This window comes from Neolamprologus multifasciatus, chromosome 14 (genome assembly GCF_963576455.1).
Source record: "Neolamprologus multifasciatus chromosome 14, fNeoMul1.2, whole genome shotgun sequence".
Taxonomy (NCBI): Eukaryota; Metazoa; Chordata; class Actinopteri; order Cichliformes; family Cichlidae; genus Neolamprologus; species Neolamprologus multifasciatus.
The window spans coordinates 20,525,028-20,537,518 of NC_140452.1; the positions used below are offsets into that span (position 1 = coordinate 20,525,028).

Below are 12,491 nucleotides of genomic sequence, written 5' to 3' on the forward strand. Positions count from 1 at the left end.
CCAGTAGGCGGTAGGTGAAGTGTCTTGCCCAAGGACACAACGACCGACACTGTCCGAGCCGGGGCTCGAACCGGCAACCTTCCGATTACAAGAGGAACACGCAACTCTTGAGTGTGTTCGATCGCCTGAAGACAGACTACTCTAGCTTACTCTGGTGCTCTCATATTTTTCTGGTTTTTGGAATAGCATTCCTAACGTTTGAGAAGACTCAAACCACCACAGACGTCTAAGTCTTACTGGGTGACTAACACATAGCACTGTACTCCTGCTCCTTGAGTTACAGCACTTACACAGGCAGACAGAGCAAAGAGGCACAAAAGACAATGAGGCCTGAAGTGCAGAGCAAATACACATTAGTGGCATCTTTTCAACAAGAGGAGCAAAAATGTAAAGTGTGGCTTTAAGGCTGAGCCAGAGCAGTCTGAGCTTTGGATTCACTTAGATGCATCTGTGCCTTTAGCTGAATTCAGACACTGAATCATGGTCACATGTTAAAAAATATATCAGTTTAGGCAATTTTAGCATGAAACTTTGATGTTTCACCATAAAATATTTCATCCACGGTTAATAACTGCCAAATGATGTGACTTTAATTACTCAGTAATATTGAATTAATTTCAATATTTTGGGAAATTATGTAAGCTCCACTCTGGCATAGTAAATGTATCCTTACTCTCATGTCTCAATGTACCCTTGAGAAGTGCAACAGAAAAGAAAAATTCCCTCAGTGATGATTAGCATCTTTGGGCTCCACTGTGTGCTACTACTTCTTACAATCAATGTGCTTAAGAGTGGAGGTGAGTGTGTCATTTCGTCATGTTTATTTATAGCAGCACGTGGGGATGCAGTAAAGGTCTCGCTGGCCCAGTTTGTAGAGCAGCTGCGATCTAAGTGTAAGTGCAAAATTACATGCAAACTGCTTTGCACCATTTAAGAGTTACACACGCTGCATGTGGCTGAGAGGCACGACAAACTGTAGGATCTAATTAGAAAGCATAAGAAGCATTAATGTGTGCTCAAATGCCGGTTTTCAGCTGTTCCACATATAAACAAACAACAATAACAGACAGTCAATACCGCTGTTTTTCCTGGCCTGCAGTATTTATCTAAGCATCCCACTCTGCTCATGGTGCATTCAAGCTTCTTTTTTCCTCCCCTTTTTTATGCTTCGCTCTTTTTGTATTTCACCCTCTTCTCACAGTAATTGTAGCATCCTCCTCTCTGAGCAAGCTGGTGCTCTGGGTTGGTGTTTGTTGCAGAGCGGAGCGGGGGGCGGGGGGAGTACCGATGGACAGCACAGAGTCGCTGTGATAATGTGAGCAGTCAATGACATTACAGCGTACTTTGCCAGAGGCAAGTGCGTAGAGCAGGCTGCACAGACGCATGTACCTGCACTCACTCACTCACACACACACACACACCCTTGTGATCATGTACTAATTCTGTCAGCCACACATACACAGTTTGGTGGGCGGGGTGGGGGGTGGGGGGTAGCACACCCCCCTGCATGAGCTGCACATCAAGATGTAAACAAGCAGAACACAGGAGTGAAAATGGGGGGAGGGGAGCAAAGACAAGGCAAACCAGCATGCTCGACGAGCTAAAGGAGGAGGGTTGTGGGAGGAGGGAGAGGAGGAGAGAAAAGAGACAAGGAAGCAGCATCTTGACCACATGCACCATCAACAACGGAGGGAGCGCACCGCTCTCTTGGGAGCAGTGAGGATGAAAGGGGATGAGGTTTTGAACATGCTCGTGCAGAAGCTTCCTAAATCCCAATCTAAACATGCCTCCCACACACAAGATAAGACTCCCCTTTCCTCCCCCCCGCCTCTCTTAATCTTGCTTGCTCTCTGCCATGCTTCCAAACGCACATTCAGTCAGTCAGTCTCTCATTGCTAGCTCACGCGCTCGCTACCACTGACTGACAAGCACTGAGCAGCAGCGCGTGGAACACGCAGCTCACCATGAGCTCAATAGCAGTGCAGGCACAGGGAGGTAACTTCAAGAAGTAAACAAACACCGTAGTATACTACTGAGGTGAAGTGTTTTGTACTACGTTGTCGTGCGACGTGCAAGTGATGAAAGGGGTTACTGGAAAGACCAGAGTTTGTCTTTTTTGTTGTTTTTTTTCCCCCTTCCACTTTATCTCTTAAGCTGAAGAGCACCCTTCATCTTTGCTCGCTTTTGCCGTCGCTCTCACCGTGTGAAATCCTGAGCAGTTCTACTTCCCTGCTGGTCTGTCATTTTTCATCTTACTGATCAATGCATACATGAGTTAAGTGATATAAATTACTTAAAGCTGGAGAAAGGGAAACCAATCTGATTCATGACAGAAGCATCATTAATATTTTCAGGACATGCAAGGGACTGTCCCTGACAGGTGTGAAACAGATGGGAATTGGGTTGGAGGTTTATTTCTCTGTATCACTCTGACAGAGCTTTTTGCACTTTGACAAAGCTAATGGGACTTTCACCGCCTTATAAGACAGCATTTAGGAGAAATCAAACTGACTACAGATGACGGGCTGCAGATGATGGATCTGTTTCTAAGGCAGGGTATAAACCCAGCTTTGATCTACAAAACGCATTCCTTGCTAAACGGGTGGGTTTCCAAACGGCATCTCTCTGGGTTTTTTTGGATAGGTTTCTTGAATTCCAGATTTAGCAAAACAAGAGCAATTCTAACCACCTACTGTATGTTAGCTCTTGTTAACCAAAGTTACACTTTTAGGCTGGCGGAACAGCAAAAGCAGACAAAATAATAGAAGCAGAATATGTATAGAAAAAAGTAAAAAAAATCTTACTGTGATTTGTCAGCATGTCCCCTAATGATCTACTGAGTTTACTTTACAATGAATATTTAAATTCAGTGGAGAAAGTAAGGAAGAGGTGTACAACGCTTCATAAAGAAGGCTGGGAGGTGCTGAGAAGGGTTCATTTCCCACCTGAAACTAGAATCTGCAGCAAACCTTTGCAAGCTTTAACCACGGCCACAACTTTTCCCTTTTATTGTTTGTCTCACCTTTTTCAAGTCAATTACCAGTATGACTAGATATCACATCTAAACCCCTACCCAGCACCAATAGTGGTCGTGCATGATTTGCAGTAAAAACAAATCATGTTGTTTTTTTTGTTTTTTTTTTAATCTCATGCTGAGCTTCAGGGCAGCCCCTCAGTTCACTCTCTTCCTGAAAGAAGCTTTTTTTAAGATAATCTCTCTTTCAAGCAAATTTCTTCTACCTGGCTCTGCATCATAAACAGAAGAGCTGGAGGAGTCTGCTGTGCCTGAGATGACTATATTAAGGGTATCCCCCTATCTATATCAAACAGAGCCAAGAGTAGAAAAAAAGTGAGTGAAAGTGAGTATTTGAGTCAGAGGGATTATTTGCACATGTGCTGAAATCCTTACTTTTACCATGTTTAATATGAGCATCCACCACTGTTGCAATATATTTGGCAGAAAATAAAATAAGGCCATTTTTAAGTTAAACTTCTCTCACTCATACTAAAAACACTTTAGTTCACAGCTGATATTTCTGCTTTAAAACGCGCCAGTCATTTAATGAGCACGGTTGGCCGTAATGGATGGGCAGTAAAAAAGTTTACAACAAGCAAACAACTGCTGTTACAAGTGACGATTCACAAGTCAGTAACAAACACATTAGCATACTCTGCAGCTACCCAAACACCTACCACATCAAGATCTTACCGGAAAACCTAACCACTACTAATCAGTCGCAGTTTCATTACAGCTTACGACTTTTATGTGTTTTTCTATGTTTATGAAAGGTGCTGGGATCCCAGGATCTTAATTTTCACTGATTTCTGCATGTAAGGCTGAACCTCCATCCACATTAGCAGCAACATGGAAAAGCACATAGTTTTATGTTAATGTGATATTCTATAATAGAGACGATGCATTTACCTGGCAGTTACATACAAGTGTATTAAATGCAATAAGCTAAAGAAGAAAGTGGATAAAGAAGCAGTTGGACAAAACTAATTACTAGAACAAGGATTTAAGCCAGAAGCCAATGCCAGACACAGCTGCAGTGTGGAAAGTGCCTCAGTCAAAGGAGCTACCTTATTGATCCTCGCCTTACCCTGACTGCAAAAAACATTAAATTAATTTTTTTTTTAAATCACATACACTATATGTGTGGAAATATCATCAAATTTACATAAGCTCCATTTAAACTAAGAAGTTACCCACTTTCAGACATCTGAACAAGTGATGAGGAGCAAAAGGAGGGCAGGAAAGGGATGTCACATAGATTTATAGGTTTTCCAGGGTTATTCTGATGCTAATAGACACTCTATAGGAAGTCATTCTTCCCCGGTAGTCTAGAAAAAAAAAACATTTTGTTGACTCATTCCTGGAAGCTTTCCTTTAGATTTACGGCACAGACACCGTGCTCTGCTCCAGAAATGCAAACTGGCAATGAGCTCATAACCCTATATGTCTGTGATGACATATCTGTTCAAGAAGGTCTCAGCAGGGAAAGCAGTGGCACTGCTCTGTGACCCTCCCTGTCAGCACTGAGCAAAAGGTGGGCATTTGTTTTTTCAAGAGTCCAAACACTAAGTGCAACTGCTTCACATTTGTTCAACAGTGTGCAGACCAAAACAAACACACTCCCGTGTTGGGGTACCTTCTCTTTCCACACCTCACATGTGAGGAAACGAGGAAACTGTCAGTGGACAAAGGCAAGCAGACTGATTATTGGGGAGGGGGGGGCAGAGTGTTGTTCTCTACACAAACACACACAAACATAGTAACACTTGCACAGGCTGGCACACAAACACACATTCCCTCTGAACCATCTAAGGAGGCAGCTTGAATTAAAGTTTTAATCAAGATAAAGACAAAGCAGACACGCCTACTCCTGATTGCAATGAGGGACATAAAGTCTGAGGGACACCCCTACCACCACACACACACAAGCGCACGCACACGCACAAAGAGTAAGAAAGACGACACAATTGCCGCCTTTCTCCCAGTCAGGCAACTCCAAAAGCAGAGGTGAAAGCTCCTTGCCGCCCGCTGTAGCTGAATAAAGCCGTGGATGGGAGGGGTGGGAGGGTCTGTAACTAATTCTCCACCCAGCGTTATCCCATTGGGAGGTGGGTGGGGAGGGTTGCCCTGCACCCTTTGATATCCCTGCCTGCACTCTTTCAGCCGCCGCACTTTGTGAGGGCTGGAATAAAAGCAGACACAAAGCTCTTGCTCCAATCCACACGATGTCTCGGGGATGGGTAAGAAGGGTCCAGGAGGAGGGGTGTGTGTATGGGTGGCAGTGGGCGGGGGTCTTCTATTTAAATAGGCCAAACACCTGCTGGACCCAAGCGCCTTCCGCTCAAACACACCATTTCTTTCAAACCAGTGAGGCAAAGAGACATTTAGGTTGATACATCTATTGAGCTGTAGTTTTGTATGAATGATTAAACATTGGTAATTACATGAGAGCAAAGTGGAGGCAGCAGAAGGCAAGATGTAATGGACCAAGAACGAAAAAGGAAAAATTATGTTTAAAAAAAAAAAAAAAGTCTGATTCAGGGGAACAGCATGACTTGGGTTAAGGCTGTATGGGTTTTAAAGTCACTTTTAGAAACAAAGATCAATGTTGACTACATTAGATTATTAAGAAAAAAAAAAAAAAAACCAACAATTTAGCCGGATCAAGAAGCTGAATTCCCAGCAGACATACAAAAGCTAATAAATGCCTTAATTTGGACAGCAACAGCCAACAAGCACCCATTTGAACCACCCCAATAGGCTTAGTAATCCATTCCAAAGTGGCAGCTGTCAGAAGAAAAGTTCCTCTGCCTCTCAGACAGGGTGGTGTGTGTCTGAAGTGGATTTGGGTTTTTCTGCCTGGATGAAGGAAGGAGGGGCAGGAGAGTGTCCGGCTGGCGCTCTGTTCAGGGTCGCCCTGTGCACTCAGCAGGCTGCAGTGAGCCTGAACAATCCTGCCCAGATCTGGCCAGACAAGCACTACACTGATTCTCAATGAAATCACCATACTGTGTCCACAACTTCCATAGGATTCAGGTCCCAGGGGGAATTAATGATCCAGTCTGTCTCCACGCATCCTAAACTAATGCTATAAACTGATACACAGAGCAGGAGGAACTGTTAATAAGTAAAACCATTTCTTAATAATATGATGCTCTTGGGTAAGGCCCAAAATAGCATGCTTTCTTATCAGTTGGACAAAAATGGGAGAACTCTTTGCCTTAACCATTTCTGGACAACCTATGCTTACGTGCACAGTCACACCCCAAAAAATCACTATGCTGTGTCAGAAATCTTCATACAACTCAAGCTGCCCTAGGGTTTTACAGACAAATCTCTCTACACATACATTATCAGTGCTCCAAAGTAAAAACGGGAGGGATCGAAAAAGCTTAAAAAGCCATTTAAACACAAAATTAGTCAGTAAAGTTAGTATTTCCATGGGCCATGTAACACTGATTTAGTACAAATGCACTCCAAAAGTAAATAAAGCAGTTTAGAGGATTTAATGGTCCAATCATGGTCCGAACCTCCAGCTCGCATATATTATTTCAGTTAAAAAAATTAATTAAACTTTCTCTTAAAATTTAAATAAACTATTATTAACTACTTTTCAATACTCCACAACCCCGTGCAGCTACATAATAATAAAATGTATTATATTGTCCAAAGGGAGATTCCAAATGTCAAATGTGAGAACAAAATTTCTTTTTTAAACTACAGTTAAACGTCTCAGGAGCAAACATGCACTGCTGTGCTTTAGTAAAAAACAAACAACAAATAAGTAGTGGTCCATGTTGAGACTGGATGGTGGTAAACATCCTCACACGGTGTACTCCCACTGCAATGAACGCATGCTGCTCATCATGAAGAAGGAAGATGGTAGTTCGCTAAGGCGAACACACCCCCACATCACAAGGTCCGTCAAGAAGGGGCTCGTTGTTATTGTAGCCAGCCCTGCATGCGCACTGTCACCAGCCACTGCTCTGATAAAACACGGCGAATTCACACACTAAACCTTATACACATATACACTCAATAACGGCCAAACGCCGTGTAGCTGTGTATCAGGCGTCATCTCAGAACATTATAAACCCGATATTATTTTGGTACTAGCTACGCACTGACTGTGCAGAGAAGGGGAAAACATGTCCACCTCCCATTTTCCTATGCATCAGCAATAGCCCCGATGGCTAGCGCGACGTAGTGCGTAGCATGGTAGCTGCCCTAGCTTAAAACTAAACAGCAATAGATCTGATTTCGTTTGGAGCATGAGCTCAGCCAAGTTTAGCTCCGATGCTTTAACCCGCTACATAGCAATATGCTAATCGGGGGGGAACGCAGCAACCTCCCGGGCAAAACTGCAACTTTATAAAGCCGCTCACGGAGAGGAGGAGAAGAATGGTGGTGTAGTTTTAGCTGTAAGATGTAGACAGCTAACGTGCGAGCTAACCGAGCAGCTACGTTGGGAGGTTGACACCTCACTCCCAACAGCCAGTCGTCGGAGCAAATACGAAGCTATTTAGCTGGCAAAGATAACCATATAGAGAGCTGGGGCAAAGGTAAAGTGAATAAGGAGTAGCCGTTCTCGCTGGAGACAGACGCTAAGTTCACGTTAGCTAGTTAGAAACCACAATTGTGTACTCTCACCTCCTTCAAGTTGACACGTCTTGTTTTCAAACACATAACACGCTATCATGAAGCTACGGTGCTGTTACACCACAGGGACGCCACCATTTATTAAAAACGTGTTTAAATGCTGGTTAGTTGCAGTGGGTTAACATTAAAGCTAATATGTTAACGGTAACTTTTACCGTGTTAGTGTTTATGATTTTGAAAGCAGGCATGAAGGCTTCATACCAGGCTAATAACAACTTGCTAACTAGTAATCCCACCTTAGTTACGCCATATACATTGGTCACCAAATAAACTAGTATCGCTGTTGTTTGTTACGTGTACTGTACGTTGTAATAGCGTTGTAACACCAAGGTTTCTTCTGGCCGAGCTAGCGTTAGCACTGGTTCACCCAAAACTGAGTGGATGTAGCCCGTCCTCACACTTCTGCACTGAGGAGCAGAAAACTTTCTTTCCAGTAGAGCTGTGGAGACTAGATATCTATAAAATAATTTGGCGTTTTTTCTTGCTTCTAACTAAAGTTAACGCTGTAACGGGTTACTGTAGAGTTTAAGGCCACATAACCAACTCAAAGTTAACTGAGCATCTTGGCAATGACAAGTTTGCTCAGAGCCACACTAAGCGTCAGGGAGACGGAAAGATGGTCAACGTTTGGGTACAGTAACCGTTAGCTCCCTGCCTCACATGTAACCAGCGGTCCTCCGCGTGAACTCTGGCCCCGCAGCTGTCTTACCGATGCTCCCGGGTCATCCCCGTCCTTACCTCCGTGCTGCTAGAGTCGCTCGATTCCCCCAAAACATCCCGAAATTTCTGCAGGTTGCTCCCGATAACCGAAGAGACCTGTAGTGCAGCATCAAACCCGGGTCCGAGCCCAGCTGCATTAGGGTGGGCTCCCGAGACACTCCGCAAAGAGGCAGTAACCCTGATTCGGCCCGCTCTCCTCCCGGTACCGGAGTTGCTGCTCCCTCCGGGCCGAGCAGGGAACCGCCACCGACAGCTGTGCGCCATTTTACACTCTCTGCCTGTCTGCCCTGCGATCGGAGATACCTCAGTGGGCGGAACCCTTACCGAGCACTCCACATAAACAACCTCTACCAAGCACAGCGTTCTCACTGGCCGAGAACATCGTTATGCATGTTGCGGGGCGGAACTGAAGAAACCCCGACAATGCATTTTCTCAGCGGCCCTATTGACTCTGCACGGCTGATTCCAAATCAGGTTCAGGGGCTTTGCCCGGGAAGGAGGTGCGTTTGAATCACCGAGGAGGAATAGACTGATATCTTACAACATGTGTTGTTTCTTATACCAGATAAACAAGATAAAGCCATAAGTGCGTTTTTTTCCTTCTTTTTTGAGCTGCAGCCAAACCCAGAGATAACAAGATAAGATACTCACTGTAAACAATCTGGGTCACAGTGCGTGTGACTTGAAGCAGGAGACTAGCATGCCACAACATAATGAAGCTATTCGCTTCCATCAAAAGTGCATGCTTAAAGAAAAGAGAAAAAACGTACATAATGAAAAAAAAATCACTAAAAATACTTGGCACATTTGGTCCATGAAAGCAAGTAGGCTACTTGTGTGCAAACGGGCCCTGGGTATACTGACCCAGGCAAGATTACCCTCTAGAAAAAGGTTAGATTTTTACACGTGGTTTTAAAGGGATGGACATGGTGAGAAATAATACTCCGTTAGGCTGTGGCATTTAAACAATGCTCAGGTACTAATCAGCTCAAATTTAGGAAGAAATATCCCCCACACCTACACCACCACTAGCAGCCTGAACGATTGATACACGGCAGGACGGATCCATGCTTTTATGTTGTTTATTCCAAATTCTGAACCTGCCATCCAAATGTCACAGCAGAAATCTAGACTCACCAGCCCAGGCAATGTTTTCTAACTTTCTGTTGTTCAATTCTGGTGAGCCTATGCAAACTAACCTCAGTTTACTGTTCTTAGCTGACAGGTGCAGCACTCGGTGTGGTCTTCTGCTGATGCTCTTCTGCATACCTTAGTTGCAACTAGTGGCTATTTAAGTTACTGTTGCCTTCCTTTCAGCTTGAAGCAGTCTGGCTATTCTCCCCTGACCTTTCTCATCAACATATTTTCACCCACAAGAAATGCCACTCACTAGATATTTTCTCTTTTTCAGACATTCTCTGTAAACTCTAGAGATGGTTGTGTGGGAGAATCCCAATAGATCAGCAGTTTCTGAAATACTTAGCTCAGGCTGTCTGGCTCCAACAGTCATGTCAAGTTCAAAGTAGAGGCAGACTGGTATATCAGTATTAGCATTTTTAATGCCACCAAAAATTAAAATCGTAAGGAAGAGATGGGAGAAACACCCTTCAATCATGTTGTGAGTGTTGAGGTTTCAGTCTGTTCACCAGCGGGCACTTGGCAACTTCCCTGTTGGTAATACTTACATGGAACACCAGGAACACAACCAGCCAGCACATAATCAAGGAATCCATGACTTGTGACAATAAAACAAGATAATTTTCAAACAGTGTGGTTATGTTATCTCTGTAAGGACTAAATAACTACACATAAGTGATAGGGATATCTGTTTATGTTTAATGTGTAACACCTTTTTTAAAAACACCTAGTATTGGTCTTAAAATCAGTCTAGATCAAAGGGACGTGTAAATCACTTTTGTTCTCCATTCAGATGCTCGGTTTGAATTTGAGCAGGTCATCTTGGTCATATCTACATGGCTAAATTTACCTCATTTACTTTAATTCTATCTTTTACCCCTCTGTTCAACACTTTGGCCGACACTTGATGTCTTTTAAATGTGCTATACAAATACAGCTGACTTGACTAAATTCATTGATTTACTGCCATTTGGTTGGCTGATGAGATATTTCCCTTAATTTGCAGTTGACCAGGTGTAATTAATAAAGTGGCCAGTGAGTGTAAGGTTTAATTGCACTTCTAGTCCCTGTCCAAGTAAAGAAGACATCATTTCATGTTCCTATAACCTGACAGTGCCTCACAATGTGTATTACTGTTCTCAAAGTAAACGTCATCATTTGTCACGAATTAAATCTGTCACATGAGAAAGAGAACGTAATTTCGTACATAACTTAGATTAGTTTATTTCTTAATCATAATGTACATTGAAAATAAACATTTTATAATCACAAATAAAACAAAAAAAATGTGTTTTAATTCAAATCATGTAATCGGGTGGTAAATATTCAATACAGAAATCAGAGCATGCCAACAAATACATAATCACCTCCTTACACATTACCATCTCGCACACAATTGAATTAAAACCATTTAATTCAAATACAACCCAAGAGCATGTTACCTCCTTCTGTTGTTCTTTCCTCTATATTCTACTGCCCAGCTTCACATATTCCTCAAAGAAATAAACTCAATCATGTATGTTAAGAGTATGAAACAGATCAGCTGACATGTACTGCAAGGCTCTTGGTTTTAGGCACCGTGTCTATTGTTAAACTGTTTGCCTGCACGTTTTCACACGAAGCTTGTACACAACACAAGTCCTGTGTTTTAAATGCAAGATCAGGATGCTTCGGTTAAAATATCATGAAGGTTAATTCAGAGGCTGACAGTGACAGTTATGTTGTACACAGCCATTCAAAGTTATTAAACCCCATATCTCTGCCCTTAAATCTCAAGAAAAGTGAACACCACTGATGGCCAGTGTGCCACAGATGGGAAAAAGAAGCACTTTTGCAGTTTGGAGCAGCTCCGGTGAACTGAAGGTGCAGAAAAGAATGTGAAATTATCTCATTCTTGTTTGAACTCTTTCACCCCATAAAGATGACATTTCACAACCTGCCCAGTACCCTTAATAAATTTTGACAGCTCAGTATATATCAATTAAAATGACCATTGCACATGCAGAGGCCACCCTCGTTAACTTCTAATGCAAACTAGGACTGCCACAAACGATTATTTCGATAGTCGACTAGTCACCGATTATTTTTACGATTAGTTGACTAATCAGATCATGCATCCATTGGACGTAAAACTACAGCTTACTACACCAGCATGCATCTGCTCTCATATAATCATTAGCTTACAGCTTGAAGTGTTTAAAGTATGTTCTAATTGAAAATAAAGACAAGATGAAAGTTTATTAACCTTTTAATGAAATTTGCAGATTGTCTCGGTGGGGTTTAATAAACTCAGCCATCTGCTCTTTGCTCCCTAAAATATAACAGGACACTGGAATAAATTCTCCACCATCTCACTGTTTAATCAGTTTTCTGTTTGATGTTTATTCAGCTGTGTGAAAACTAGAACTACCCAGGAACAAATAAAACACTGAAAAAAGACAAATAACATTTTTAAGTAATCTAAGTGACTTATATATCATGTTTAATCTGAGTAGCGAAAGACTGCGGGGGTCTGACAACGATGTGCAGGAAGTTCTGTGTTCTCGCCGGCTCGAGTGAGCCTTGACCCGGTCAGCTATCAAGCTGGTGGGTAACAGATGTGTCCAAAAACGTCGGAGCACTTTTGCAAATATGTGATGTGTTGATAAATCGAGCAGATATTTGAAGTTCACACAGCTACATTCTCACCTGAAAATATCTTAAAAGTTTATTTTGTGACCCAGAAAGAGTAGTATTAAAACTAAGTAGCTGCCGCCATTGTTGGAAACTGGAATTGGCTGAGCCATAGTATGAATTTTGGAATAGGTTGGGCCGGAAGCATACACCCGACCCATCCTTCAAATCTGGGGAAAAGGAGGACGCATTTGGAGGAGTCCTCAAATTTCATTGTGTCGTTGTAACGTAATCGGCCTCAGAAGGATGTGGTCTCTGAATTTGGACAAAGCTACGATACCGAAGA

The 12,491-nt window shown here is 42.7% G+C and overlaps 1 protein-coding gene across 4 annotated transcripts in view; it reads right to left on the bottom strand.

Annotated features, from left to right (window-relative positions):
* Positions 1 to 8,831, bottom strand: part of kmt2a (lysine (K)-specific methyltransferase 2A) — a 42,430-nt gene extending 33,599 nt beyond the window's left edge. For 3 of the 4 annotated variants that reach the window (XM_085184111.1, XM_085184110.1, XM_085184109.1), the window contains exon 1: positions 8,414 to 8,831. In XM_085184111.1, coding sequence (XP_085040237.1) covers positions 8,414 to 8,659 — 246 coding nt within the window. In that variant the 5' untranslated portion in view covers positions 8,660 to 8,831. The remainder of the gene's footprint in view (positions 1 to 8,413) is intronic. The other variant, XM_085184107.1, reaches the window with a different exon arrangement.
* Positions 8,832 to 12,491: the final 3,660 nt, after the last annotated feature.